At 41.9% G+C, this 14,545-nt stretch overlaps 2 protein-coding genes across 3 annotated transcripts in view; one reads left to right on the top strand and one right to left on the bottom strand.

Annotated features, from left to right (window-relative positions):
• LOC124776547 (targeting protein for Xklp2-like) overlaps positions 1-14,007 on the bottom strand; it is a 135,622-nt gene extending 121,615 nt beyond the window's left edge. Inside the window, exons 1-3 of one of the 2 annotated variants that reach the window (XM_047251577.1) lie at positions 13,905-14,007; positions 13,138-13,231; positions 682-790 (exon numbers count right to left, since the gene is read on the bottom strand). In XM_047251577.1, the coding sequence (XP_047107533.1) occupies positions 682-790; positions 13,138-13,231; positions 13,905-13,935 (234 nt within the window). In that variant the 5' untranslated portion in view covers positions 13,936-14,007. The remainder of the gene's footprint in view (positions 1-681; positions 791-13,137; positions 13,232-13,904) is intronic. The other variant, XM_047251578.1, reaches the window with a different exon arrangement.
• Positions 14,008-14,199: 192 nt separating this feature from the next.
• Positions 14,200-14,545, top strand: part of LOC124776733 — an 86,675-nt gene continuing 86,329 nt past the window's right edge. The window contains exon 1 of the mRNA XM_047251853.1: positions 14,200-14,348. The gene's annotated coding sequence lies outside the window, so the exon portion shown is untranslated. The remainder of the gene's footprint in view (positions 14,349-14,545) is intronic.

Below are 14,545 nucleotides of genomic sequence, written 5' to 3'. Positions count from 1 at the left end.
GTGGTGGAACGTGAAAATCATCTGGTGGTCATAGGACACACTTTGGGCTGAACGAACCGAGCCTTCACGAGGCTAATAAGTGATGTACTCTGTAGCAGCTGCAGCCACACCCTCACCCCTGTCATATGGAGCCAACAGGCATTTCACGTTGGAGCCTTAAGACTAGCTCTACTTGTTTGGAAAATACAAGTCAATGACAAAAGTTCCAAAAACAATGATTTATTATTTAAATCCATGTGGGAAACATTCAAAATACACCCTGATAATTTGAATTCTGTAATCCATTAGTAAGAATTTATGTTAGTAAATCTTTTGCGGCAGTCCCGGCTCTGAGTCTCTAACCACAAGGTGCGCCTAATCTACACTAATTGGATGTATGATATTACCAATACAGATTTAAACAAACTTCAATCTTTCACATACTGCAACATGTGACAAGCCCGAAGCGTCAAATACATTTAAGTTACAACTACAGTATTATTACAACGGTGGTTTATGTATTTCCAGCCCATTCTTAATATCCAGTAAACCACTTCACAACCAGCAAGTCTTAAGAAGCATGTGTTTCAGTCTAGTTCAAAATAAAAATTTCACTGTCACACAAGGCACTGCTGCTTATTTCCCCACAATTGTACAAAGTATAGCATAAAAAATGGACAGCGTACAGACTTTTTTACTCACCATATGTAGCGAACGTGACCGCCTCCGTTTATCAGGACGTTTCCTGCTTGGTGAACATAAAGAATTGTGCCTTTGTCTTCCTGAGGAATCAGGTTTGAGTGACAGAGAGCTGAAACCAGAATGAAAGTTAATGCAATCTTGGTAGTTACTATTAACTTATACCTATTGGCAACCTATTTTAAATGGAACAGCAACAGCCTATAATACAATTCATTCCTGTTATATAAAAATGACAATGATACAAAGAGCCTAATCCCGTTCTATGAAAAACGTACAGCAAAACAATTTTTAAAAAGAATAAAATACACATTCATCCAAACCTGTGACATGAGTACATTTACCCAATGTTCCTATGGTCTGATATTGCTCTAATTTCTCTTTGACAAACCAAGGCAACTGAGATATTCATTTCTTATGGCACTGACAACAATCTCAAGCACAACAAGTACATTGTAGTTAACTACAAATTAGCTTTTAAGGGATTTATAGGTAAGTCTAAGTGCCGCCAATTAAGAAAACAGTTGAGAAATCTTAAGTTTTATGGTGCGAAGCTACATGACATAATTCTGATCACATCAAATATGAGAAATGATTGACCATCAGAATGCCAATTTCAAAATGCATTTAAACAAACTTGAGGTTTACGTGTATTTTACCAAACTGAAATCTTTGCCATGCCACAGTTCTAGGACATTCTGATACCTCTTTTACCTTTGAGGGGAATGTTGGAAAGATCTGCTGTATCCTGTTTTAGGTAAGTGCTTTTGAAATTAGTTTCACAATCTTTTAAAGCTCAACCACCTATATCTACAACAAAATCCAAACTCTGCGAACCACTGACATCCATAGTAGAAGGCACGTCCCTTTGTAAATTCACTGGAACCAGTTGATGGACCAAATATGGGTTAACAAACTTCAAAATGAAACATTTGAAAATTATATGTTACCTGGATGACTGGTAAACCAACTGTGAACTTTTGTCTGTACTGTACTACAGACTACATACAGATATGTTGGAATTATGTCAGTAACAAACACTTTTTTTTGTATCTGTGGGTATGGTATGGCTGCAGAGAAGAGAAATAGCTTAGAGGCAAAGATTAAAGGTAACTAAATGGAAGGACAGGAGGATGTTACCACTGACAGTACATTTCGTGAAAATCAAATTCACAAAATCAATATAATGTTAGGCAATAAGAAGTATGAGGTATATGCAAGGATCAACCAATGGAAAATCCAGGATGGAATTTAACAACATTATGAAAAGGAAAGTTGCCACTCACTGAATCGCAGATGGGCACAATGAAAAGACTGTCAAAAATAAAGCTTTCAGCCCGTAAGACCTTCGTCATATAGATGACACACACACGCCCGCGCACAAATACAACTCACACCCACGATTGCAGTCTCAGACAACTGTAGCCACATGCAGTGTGGACATTTTCAAATGAACTTCACTAGAGCTGTATGCTGAACCAGGGCTCAAACTGAGACATTGCCTTTTCTTGGGGGGTGGGGGTGGGGGCGGCAGCACTCTTAACTACAGATATCCAGGCACTGGTTGCAACTCTTCCTCACAGTCAGGTGGAACGGAGGACTGAGTCGCAGGTCAAATCCAAGTAAAGCCGCAAGTGAGGGAGGGACCAAGGAGGGATAGAAGAAGAGGGCCGGAAGGATGGAGGAAGTGGAAAGGACTTGAGTGACGAGAGAAGGGAACGAACGCGGACCACAATCAGCAGACCCGATCTAGGCCGCCGTCGTGGGGAGAGGAGTGCAGAAGATAGAAAAAGGAGCCTGCGATTTGGGTAGTCGGGCGAGGCATGGACGCGGGCAATGTATGACACAAGTAACTGTTGCCAGCGGAATCGTAGGGGAGGGATTCCAGCTTCTACAAGAAGGTTAGTCACCGGACTAGTGCAGAAGGCACCTGTCGCCATTCTGACGCCACAATGGAGAATCGGGTCGAGGATCTGCAATGTTGAAGGTGCTGCTGAGTCTTACACCACGCTCCCGTAGTCGAGACGGGACTGGACTAAGGCCTTATAGAGCTATAGGAGGGTTGCTCGTGCAGCCCCCCAAACAGGGTGGCTGAGGCAGCGAAGAATGTTGAGGTGCCGCCAGCACCGTTGTTTAAGCTCGCAAAGATGAGGTGTTCAAGTGAGCTGAGCATCAAACAGCATGCCAAGAAAGCGATGCATCTCCTCAATACGAAGGAGTTCATTGGCAAGGTAGAGCTCTGGATGGAGGTGGACCGTTCGACGACGACAGAAATGCATCACTCGGGTCTTAGAGGCTGGGAACTGAAAACCATGGTTGGATGCCCAAAAATGTGCCCTGCAGCCGCCGTTCAGCGACGCTGGTCTTGGGGAACAGTAATAAAGACAAAAGTCATCGGCATATACAGAGGAACAGATCGATGAGCCCATTGCAGCCGCAAGACCATTAATCGCCACCAAAAAGAGGGGAACACTGAGAACCGAGCCCTGCGGGACACCGTTCTGCTGAATCTGAGCAGAGCTAAAATAAGTGCCAACCCTAACCCGAAAGGAGCGATTGGAGAGAAAATTCCGTAGAAAAATCTGAAGTGGACCCCGTAAGCCCCATTCGTGCAGCGTAGCAAGGATATGATGGCACCAGGTGGTACTGTACGCCTTCCGAAGATCAAAGAAAACAGCAACTAGATGTTCTCACCGAGTAAAAGCTGTACGAATAGCCGACTCTAGCGAAACTAAATTGTCGAGCACTGAGCGGCCCTGACAGAAGCCCCCCCTGTTGCTGAGATAGTGTAAGAGGGACGGATATGCAGATGCATAAACAAAGCATTCATAGTCTAGTTTCAAACATACAAGGGACCGGTACATAGAGAGTAGGGTGGTTCCATGGTTGCCACATGTTTCCTCAACTGAAATTCTCTAGTATTTCCCTGATTTCCAGACAAGTTTTAGCATTTTTCCCTGAAAAATTTTGACATCTCAAGGGTAAGTAAAGACGTAAGTTGACAAAAAAAGTAGGTACTTCTGTATTTCTCCCCCATGTGAGCAGAAATTGTAAGTACTAACATGAATATCTTTTGTAATTAACTGTTTTTAGATGCAGAAACCAAGCCAAAAGGTATGTGTGTTTCATTAAGACCACTGACGATATTTTATTTCAATAAAATGAAACACATCTGGTGACAAAAATATGCATTTCCTTTGAGTCTGAAGACAGATTTAAATACAATGTTACTTATAATCCGTCTTGATTGCAAAATGTTTATTCATATGACCGGCTTTGGTTCATCTAGTGAATAAACATTTTGCAATCAAGACAGATAATAAGTAACACTGTAAAATCACTGATTGCAGCTAGCCTATCAGACATTATGTCTGTTTTTTGTAAAGATTTAAATACCTTCATTGATTTCAGAAATAATCTCAGAAAAAATAGGCCTCTTGAAAGAAGGGTATGAGTCATGTAGACCGGATGTGGCTTGAATTTAAAAAAAAAAAAAATAGTTCCATCAGCAATTGAGATATGTATACCAAATAAATTAACAAACGACAGAGCTGATCCTCCCTGGTACACAAAACAGGTTAGAACATTGTTGCAAAAACAATTAAACAAACGTGCCAAATTTAAACAGACGCAAAATCCCCAAGACTGGCGCTCTTTTACAGAAGCTCGAAATTTAGCGTGGGCTTCAATGTGAGATGCTTATAACAGTTTCCACAACGGAACTTTGTCTCTAAACTTGGCAGAAAATACAAAGAGATTCTGGTCGTATGTGAAGTATATTAGTGGCAAGAAACAATCAATACCTTCTCTGCATGACAGCAATGGAGATACTATCGAAGGCAGTGCTGCCAAAGCAGAGTTACTAAACACAGCCTTTCGAAATGCCTTCACAAAAGAAGACTAAGTAAATATTCCAGAATTTGAATCGAGAACAGCTGCCAACATGAGTAACATAGAAGTAAACATCCTCTGAGTAGTGAAGCATCTTAAATCACTTAATAAAAGCAAGTCTTCTGGTCCAGACTGTATACCAATTAGGTTCCTTTCAGAGTATGCTGATGCATTAGCTCCATACATAACAATCAAATAAAACCGTTCGCTCAATGAAAGATCCGTACCCAAAGACTGGAAAGTTGCACAGGTCACACCAATATTCAAGAAAGGTAGTAGGAGTAATCCCATATCATTAACGTCGATATGCAGCAGGATTATGGAACATACATTGTGATCGAACATTATGAATTACCTTAGAGGTGGTGGTGGGGGGGATTCTATTGACACACAGTCAACATGGGTTTAGAAAACATCATTCTGGTGAAACACAAATAGCTCTTTATTCACATGAAGCTTGTGGAGTACTACTGATAAGGGATTTCAGATCGATTCTGTATTTCTGGATATTCGAAGGCTTTTGACACTGTACCGCACAAGCAGCTGGTAGTGAAATTGCGTGCTTATGGAATATCTCCTCAGTTATGTGACTGGATTTGTGATTTCCTGTCAGAAAGGTCACAGTTCGTAATAATTGACGGAAAGTCATCAAGTAAAACAGAAGTGATTTCTGGTGTTCCCCAAGGTAGTGTTATAGGCCGTTTACTTTTCCGTATCTATATAAATGATTTGGGAGACAATCCGAGCAGCCGTCTTAGGTTGTTTGCAGATGATGCTGTCGTTTATCAACAAATAAAGTCATTAGAAGATCAAAACAAACTGCAAAACGATTTAGAAAAGCTATCTGAATGGTGCAAAAATTGGCAGTTGATCCTAAATAACGAAAAGTGTGAGGTCATCCACAAGAGTGCTAAAAGGAATCCATTAAACTTCGATTATATGACATCAGTCAAATCTAAAGGCCGTAAATTCAACTAGATACCTACGTATTACAATTATGAACAACTTAAATTGGAACACACAGAAAATGTGGGTAAGGCTAACCAAAGACAGCATTTTAGTGGCACGACACTTAGAAAACTTAACAGATCTACTAAGGAGACTGCATACACTACACTTGGTCCGTCCTCTTTTAGAATACTGGTGCATAGTGTGGGATCCTTAGAAGATAGGACTGACGAAGTACATCAAAAAAGTTCAAAGAAGGACAGCAAGTTTTGTATTATCGTGAAATATGGGAGAGAGTGTCACTGAAATGACACAGTATCTGGGCTGGACGCCATTAAAAGAAACGCATTTTTCTTTGCGACGGAATCTTCTCACGAATTTCCAATCACCAACTTTCTCCTCCAAATGCGAAAATATTTTCTTGACACTGACCTACATGGGGAGAAATGATCACCACAATAAAATAAGGGATGTCAGAGCTCGTACGGAAAAACATAGGTGTTCGTTCTTTCCACGCGCTATACGAGATTGGAATAACAGAATTGTGAAGGTGGTTTGATGAACCCTCTGCCATGCACTTAAATGTGATTTGCAGAGTCCCCATGTAGATGTAGATCTAGATGTAGCTGGAATGAAAAACAATGGAGAGACAGTTCTTGTATTGGCTACTGAAAATGCAGAACACATTTCCAAAAGCATTCCACTCATATTCCCCAAGGGAGGAGAAAAGAACAGCAAAAGGATAGGCATGCAACACAGAAGGGAAAAGATGCTGCAAAGGCTGGGGCCCCGTGGTAGCCAAGCACAAAACCTCCAGGGCGGCGAGTTCCCTTGGACGAGGGGGAGGGGGATGAGGCGGGTGAGCCTGTGGAGTAACTAGAAAGCCAACAGGCACAGTGTCAGGAGGTTGTGGGGCAAGGAGGTAGAGAAAAAAAGGAGAGGAGCAGGGAAAGATGGATGGATGCATTGACAGAGAGCGGCAAATAAACAGGGTGGGAGATGAGAATGGGGGGATGTCCATGAACGGAAGGTCAACAGGGCCTAGATGTAGGGAAGGCACATAAACTCCATATGACGCCAAAAATTTATACAGAAGGTCTTACTGGGAGAAAATCTGAAGCCAGTTTCGATGCTCCACGAGTGGAGGCGATCGAGACATCCTTGAAGATGTCATTCAAGAAGGCTGGTCCGTTGAGAGCAGCAGTAGACTGCAAAATTGTCAACAAGGAAGGAGTCCAAGACATTGGAAAGGAGACAATCCATAATTGGATTTATGGCAATGGCAAACAGTACAACACTTAGCACGGAGCCCTGGGGCACCCCGTATTCTTGGGAGAAAGTATGCAATAGAGTAGGGTTCACCCGCACTTTAAATGTGCATTCTGTCATAAATTCATGGATGACAAGGAGTAGCCGACCTCAAAAGCCCTAAGAAAACAGTGTGCGGAGGATGCCTGTCCCCCAACAGCTATCTTATGCCTTCTCCTGATCATAAAATATAGCTACTGTTTGACATTTCCTGAGAAACTTGTTCATCATATAAGTGGAAAGAGCAACAGGATGGTCAACTGCAGAACGATACTTTCAGAAACTACATTGGGCACTTGTTAAAAGGTTATGGGACTCCAGCCACCAGCCTAAATGGCAATTTAGCATATGCTCCAAAACCTTACAAACACTACCTGAGAGAGAGATTGTGCACTAGCTGGAGGGGAAATGTTTGTACTTTCCAGGTATCGGAACAGGAATGCCGATAGCTTCCTACCATCATCTGGGAAAAGTACTGTCGGATCAAAGTCTATTATAAAGGCAAAGGAGGTAGCACAGTCTAGGGTATAATAGATGCAGCAACATTTGGACGTGGATTCCATTCGGTCCCGGAGCAGAAGAGCGAGAGGAGAAGGGTGCATGTCTGAGTTCCCACATAGAAAAAAATAGCATTATAGCTTTCACGATTTTGAGATGAAAAAGCAAGAGGTCCACTCTTTTGCCACCCGTTTTTCAGGAGAAAGGCTGGTGGGTATTGTATTTACTCAAATCTAAGCCGCACTTTTTTTCCGGTTTTTGTAATCCAAAAAGCCGCTTGCGGCTTAGAATCGAGTGCAAAGCAAGCGGAAGTTCTGAAAATGTTGGTAGGTGCCGCTACAACTAACTTCTGCCGTCGAATATATGTAGTGACACAGGCATGCTTTGTAGGCAGAAAATAAATACTGGCACCAAAACCTCTGCGTCAGTAAATAAATTAAAAAAAAAAAAGGTGGAAGACGAGCTTTTTTCCTCCGCCCCGAGTTTCGACCGCTGCATTTTTATACATTATCCAACGAAGTAAATACAAATTCCGTATTGTTCATCTTCGAATGTAGCAGAATTTCAATGTACTACGAAAATCCGACTGGCAAGACTGTTTGGGATGTTGGTCAATATGGCCAACTCTACTTTCTGAATTTTATCCTACCTGTGAGAAGAGATGGTTGCTAATAGGAACCTGATGCAATGTGAATCACATGCAGTATTCTCTTCACCTTGAGAATAATACGAATATCAACATTTTGCCATGTATTCTTTCGTGTTTGCTGCTATCTCATTTAAATCCTGTTTGCCTAATAAACTACGAAAGTAGAGTGAGACAACAGCAATCGCGGAAGAATATATGTATCGTGTCATGTTTATATTCGTATTATACTTATGCCAAATAGTGATACAGTCAGAAATGAAGCACAGCAACTGACTAGATTTTTAATTCTAAGATGACTAATTTCTGTGCAGAATTTGATGTACTAAAGAAGCAGCCGCAAAGATGTTCAAACGGAGAAACATTTTCACCTAACTCTCGTTCAGAACATGTTCTATCATACACAGTCTATTATTTGGTTCTTATTGATCATTATCAAAGAAGCAGCAGTGTAAGTAACAACAAACAGCAGTCTCTTGCCATTGTTTCACTAATGAGACGATTCCTCTCTCTCTTTTTTAATTGTGAGCGGCGGTAGCGCGCACAAAAGCACGCCATGCCGTGAGCGGCCACAGGCCGTAAACACCCACTATCAGAATGCGACAAACAATGCACGACACAGTACAGTAATGCATTTTCTGCTTAAAGTGACGTAAACACCTATAACAAAGAAAACGGCACTTATCAGATCAAGGCAAAATAAGCAATCGATTCAAACCAGACGAAGCACATGAAAAAGGAAGGGTACTCGTATAAATACGGGCGGAGCACCTGACGCATAGCAGTGGCTACCTGGTAAAGCTTAACAGCTAAGCTTACGACTCTAACAAAACTACTGTAGCTGTATCGTCATTCATTCGACCTAAATTGTGTCTCAGATTACAATGAAAAAAAGTTGGTCCGATTTGGAGGTGCGGCCTAACTTTTCTCTCCCCTTGAATTTCGAGTCTCAAATTTCAGGTGCGGCTTAGATTCGGGAAAATTTTTTTCCTTTATTTAGAGTCATTTTTCAGGTGCGGCTTAGATTCGAGTAAATACGGTAATTAGAAGAGCTTGAAACCGCAGCAAAGTGCCAATCCAATGAGTTAGAGAATGCAACTGGGTCCATTAAGGTATCCTGTGCAACAGTTAGCCAGAGATCGGGGAAAAGCTGCATGTGCCGGATATCTGTCGGATTCAACTCTGAACAACTGTTAACAGGGTGAAAGGATCAAAGGAGCTGGTAAAGAAATGCCAGATTGCCTTCTTGCTACCTCGTATGATGCGACAGCATTGCGCATGTAACTGCTTGTAGTGGATACAGTTGGCCACATACGAGGATAATTGTGGAAAACGTGAGGAGCATGTCTCTGCTCATGTACTGTGTTATGGCATGCCTCTTTCCACCAAGGAACTGGGGAGCACCAGGGCAAAGGGGAGGAACGGGGTACTGAATGTTCCGCAGCTGTAAAAATAACTTCCGCAACACGAGTGACTTGATCATCGATGCTAGGGAATTGATGGTCATCAAATGTTGCTAGAGAAGAGAAAAGTGTCCAATCAGCTTGAGGAAACCTCCAGCGTCTTGGACGCGTAGATGGCAGTTGTGGCTGTAATCAAAGGACACAAGGAAAATGGTCACTTGAATGTGTATCAGCAAGAGCTAGCCGAACAGTACTGACCGAAAGATTCAGATGAGAGTAGACTGACATGGAGGTAGACAAAAATGTCAGGTTCCCAGTGTTGAGGCAAACAAGATCCGCTTGGTGGAAGAGTTCAATCAATAGGGAGCCTCTCTGACAAGGATGCGGAGATCCCCAATGCGGGTGGTGGGTGCTGAAGTCCCAAACTAGTAAATAGGGGGGTGGGAGCTGACCAAGGACATGAAGGATTGGTTGGTTGGTTTGTGGGATTGAAGGGACCAGACTACTACGACCATCGGTCCCATTTTCCATGAACTTGAAACACCCATAAAGAATGAGAACAAACAATGGAGCAGACAAAAGACGACACAGACAGAAACCAGAAAAAAAGAATTAAAACCACACTGAATGTGACAGTGGTTGGCTGACCATAGAAACAAAAAAGGAAAAGCCAACCACCAAGAAACGCACTATAAACCCCAGTCTAAAATCGTAGCCCAAAGGCCAGACTCAACACAAAAAAAAGGACAAACACTTAGATCAAGCAATAAAAACCCCCTGCACATATACAACTCAAAACTAAATCTGCCATCTCAACATCACCCGAGAAAAGTGCAGGAAACTTACCAGGAAGCGCAAACATCTGCCTGAGCAGAGTTAAAAATGAGAGACCCGCAAGGAGGACCGCCACGCACCGGTAGCCTCCTTGATGGCCCAAAGTTTGTTGAGTGAAGGAAGGGTGCGCCATTCTTCACCCCAGGTGCGAAGTACCTTCTGCCGCAAAACTGACCTGAGGTCACTTTCCGAAAGGCCAACCTCCAAGGCTGGTGCGCCGACAGCCTGTTTGGCCAGCACGTCAACACATTCATTTCCCGGGATGCCGATATGACCAAGGGTCCACACAAAGACCACAGAGCGGCCGCAATGGGATAGGGTATGGAGGGACTCTTTGATAGCCATCACCAAATGAGAGTGAGGGAAACACTGGTCAATAGCTCATAAACTGCTCAGGGAGTCACTACAGACAATGAAGGACTCACCTGAGCAGGAGCAGATATACTCAAGGGCGCAAGAGATGGCGACCAGCTCGGCAGTGAAAACACTACAGCAAGCCGGCAACGAGTGATGTTCATAATGATTCCTAGAGTTAGAGCATAACAGACACGACCAGCAACCATCGAACCGTCAGTATAGACTACGTCAGAGCCATCAAAGGCGGCAAGGATTGAAAGAAAGTGGCAGTGGAGGGCCTCGGGAGGGACTGAGTCCTTCGAGCCCTGTGCCAAATCGAGCCGAAGGCATGGGCAGGGCACACACCACAGGGGTATATGCTGAGGGGCCTGGAAAAGAGGTAGGAGAGGGAAAACCTCAAGCCCAAAGACAAGAGCTCTGCCGCAAACCGCGATCGTACACCTTGACCAGGGCCACCGCTCCGGAAGATGGATGCCCGACTGAGGGAACAGGAGACGATAATTGGGATGCCCGGGCAAGCTACAAACGTGTGTAGCATAAGCGGCCAGTAACCATTGGCACCGGAACTGCAATGGGAGGGACACCTGCCTCCACAAGTATGATGTTGACAGGGCTTGTCCGGAAAGCTCCAGTGGCGAGTCGCACCTCGCTGTGAAGGATGGGGTCAAGCAACTACAATGCGGAAGGTGGTGCCGAGCCTTAAGCCAGGCTCCCATAATCTAGACGGGACTGAATTAACACCTGGTACAGCCGTAGAAGGGTAGACCGATCGGCACCCCAGCTTATCTGGAAAACCGGAGACAAGTGGTATCAATTCATGGAGCAACATCACAAGAACAAAAGCTGGAACATGGAGTACCCCAAGGGTCCGTCATAGGGCCTCTCCTGTTCCTTATTTATGTCAATGATATAGGTTATAACAACAATATATCACAGTTTGCTGATGACACCACCCTTTTTGCCAAAGGAAGAACTGCTGCAGAATCACTCCAAGAAACAGATGAACTCTTCCAAAACATTAAAGAATGGTTCATCAAAAATAAAATGAATGAAGAAAAAACACAACTTCTTATATGCACCCTTAACATCAGATGCCATGATAATATGGAGGCTGTCAAACTGTTGGGCTTCATGATAGACAGGAAACTAACAACGAACGAACACACAGTGTACGTGTGCTCCAAGCTCTCCCGGGTAATATGCCTTCTGAAGAGGTTAAAAGGTGTATTGAGTGACCAATATCTCACAACAGTATATTGTGCCCTATTCCATAGCCACATCAATTATGGCCTACTGTTATGGGGACATTCTGCAGGTTGTAAGGATGTGCTAATTCTACAGAAAAAAGCTCTCAGAATAATCATATCAAGTAAAAGACAGGGGCACTGCAGGCCTGTATTCAACCAGATAGGAATTATTAGTCTTCAGCCAGTATGTGTTTTTATGTCTCATCAGCGTGAAAGAAAACCAAGGAGTCTTCAGCATGAGGCAAGATACACACAATCACAATACCCGTAACAAGAGGAGCATCGAAATACCCAGGTGTCGGCTGACAGGAATGCAAGACAGCTTTCCAGTGGTTGCCCTAAAGATGTTCAACTCACTGCCTCAAGAAGTGCAATCCCTGCTGCTAGGAACATTCAGATGGAGAGTAGCACAGGACCTTAAAGAATGCCCATTGTACTCCATTGGTGAATTCTTTAATAGGGACCAAAGTGAATGGACAAACAAATATTGTTTCTATTAAGTAAAAATGTCTTAATTTTGTGAATATTTTTAAAATGTATATATGTAATTAATCTTGACACAGTCTGTCCAGTCATGGCTGGTAAATGACACAGATCTAGTAATAAAGTATTAAATTGAGGAGAGGTGTTCAGGTTGAAATTCAATGATTATATCTGTGACTTAACGTTGAGTAACTTCAAAGATTTAAAAGTACACTAGTTACCATTTTTCACTACTTAGGGTCCTTTCAAAAATAAATAAACAAACAAAATAAATATAATCAACAAATGGTTTTAACATTTTGACAGTGTTATTTAAGGGAGAGAAACTGAAAATGTATCATGTTACAACACTCCTTTTACCACCGAAAAGTTGAAAAGTAGCTTACACTACGAGAGCACTGAACAGTTTTGCTGGTACTGATCAAAAAAATTAACTGATAATACCAAAAACTTAGTTCACACCAGAGCCACAGGGATTTGACCTCCATCTGTAAAAGATGAAGCCTATTTTCCTAAAAATCACACCATTGCTTTCTTTAGTTAGCAAGTTACATATGGCGTAATGAAACCAGAATTTAACTAGACAATATATGATGGGCAATCTAAGATTTATTTCTTATCTCATACAGTGTTTCTGGGAAACCTGTACTGTTTTCCCAGTGATGCTTTCGGTATTTCAGAAAGCTGTCACAGTTCCACCTGCAAGAGTGCGCTAAGAAACCAAACTCTAGTTACGCACCTTTTCTTACCTTTTGCAATTCTGTGTCCATTACACACAATATGGAGACATTCATATGCAAAAAAAGTATATGCTTGCACTTAGTATAAGGGAGAAGGTTCTTACCTATTATGTGACTGTCCATCATCAATGGCGATGGCACTCAGTTCATCACAGAGCGCTTTTGGTGAACTGGAGTTATCCAAAAGCAACTCTTCACCTGAAATAGTATCGCAATTATGTATTAGCGTATTTCACGAATCATATTTAGGGACCGAAACTGACTTAAGCAGTCCATGGTTTGGCAGTGGCTCTAGTACATCATGCAGTTAACATAAAATCAAAATGTCGCAGAAAACGCAACTTCCACCACTACTGCATGGAACTTAACACATCCCCGCTGGTGATGCTGTCGGAGGTTTCCTTAGAACGCAAAAACAACTGTCAAGCTCTTAAACCACCATCGACAACTGATCAATAGTTATGGTACTTTAATATTGCATAGAATACAGGAGAGAGGTGGGTGCATGGGCTACGAGTCAAATGATTTATAAAAGCGAGCATTCTTAGATTATATCACGTTACGTGTAGCAGCTTCTTGGCAATTTTATTAACGGTCACATTAAAATTAATCTACTTTAAAACTACAGAACAAAACCTCCATTCGAGAAATATTCTATAGGAATAACTACGAACAGAGTCAGCTGTTTTTTTGAAATGGGAATTGCAGATCAATTTCTAACATTGAAAACATGATGCGCAGCAGTAAAGTCTTATAATGTCTTACAACAGAAATCTGTACTCCCATTTTAATTTTACCAATACATTTCAAACAGTCATTGTAAATCTAAGTTATATGGAAAAACAAATAAACAAAAAGAAAATAAATAAACCTTCACCACAATCCGTGCCACTGTCACTCATGATAATTGCTTAGTTGGATAACTGAATAACAATTTCAAATATCGTGCAACTACGAAATGTATTCGTCTTTGGTCTGATAAGGGGTACCAATACACTCCCCTCGCGAAGTTGGCGAACTTTAACTTAATAAGAAATGTGTGTATCATTACGTACAACCCATAAATTTTTATTCTGTAGCAAGATTCATAAATAAATCCTTTGAGAATCTTTTTCGGGTTTTTATAGACATCACAATTGCAACTCCAGACTACAGCAAAGATATCTGATAAACAAAGAAAATGAACAAATGTCTTTGGGCTTAGTGGCGGTTCTACATTTGAATGTACACCGATTTGGGATAGAGTAGTGACAATTTGTAAGAATAATTGATTGTTCATTGATTAGCAATCTAGCCGTTTGTTGTTGCAGAGGGCGTAAGTATAACTAATATACTGCATCGATGAAGTTATATTCAGAATAGTACATTATTTTAATACACATTATATGCAACTGAGACATGAAAAATGTCTCTGCATTCGATTTCATATTATTTCATGCATTGGTCCGTTAGCATTCTACTGTCAAAACCATTCCATGAAGTGTGTTACGATTCAGAAACTATGTGCGTTGT

The sequence above is a fragment of the Schistocerca piceifrons genome, chromosome 2 (assembly GCF_021461385.2).
Source record: "Schistocerca piceifrons isolate TAMUIC-IGC-003096 chromosome 2, iqSchPice1.1, whole genome shotgun sequence".
NCBI lineage: Eukaryota > Metazoa > Arthropoda > Insecta > Orthoptera > Acrididae > Schistocerca > Schistocerca piceifrons.
This window is presented reverse-complemented; position numbering and strand designations above follow the sequence as displayed.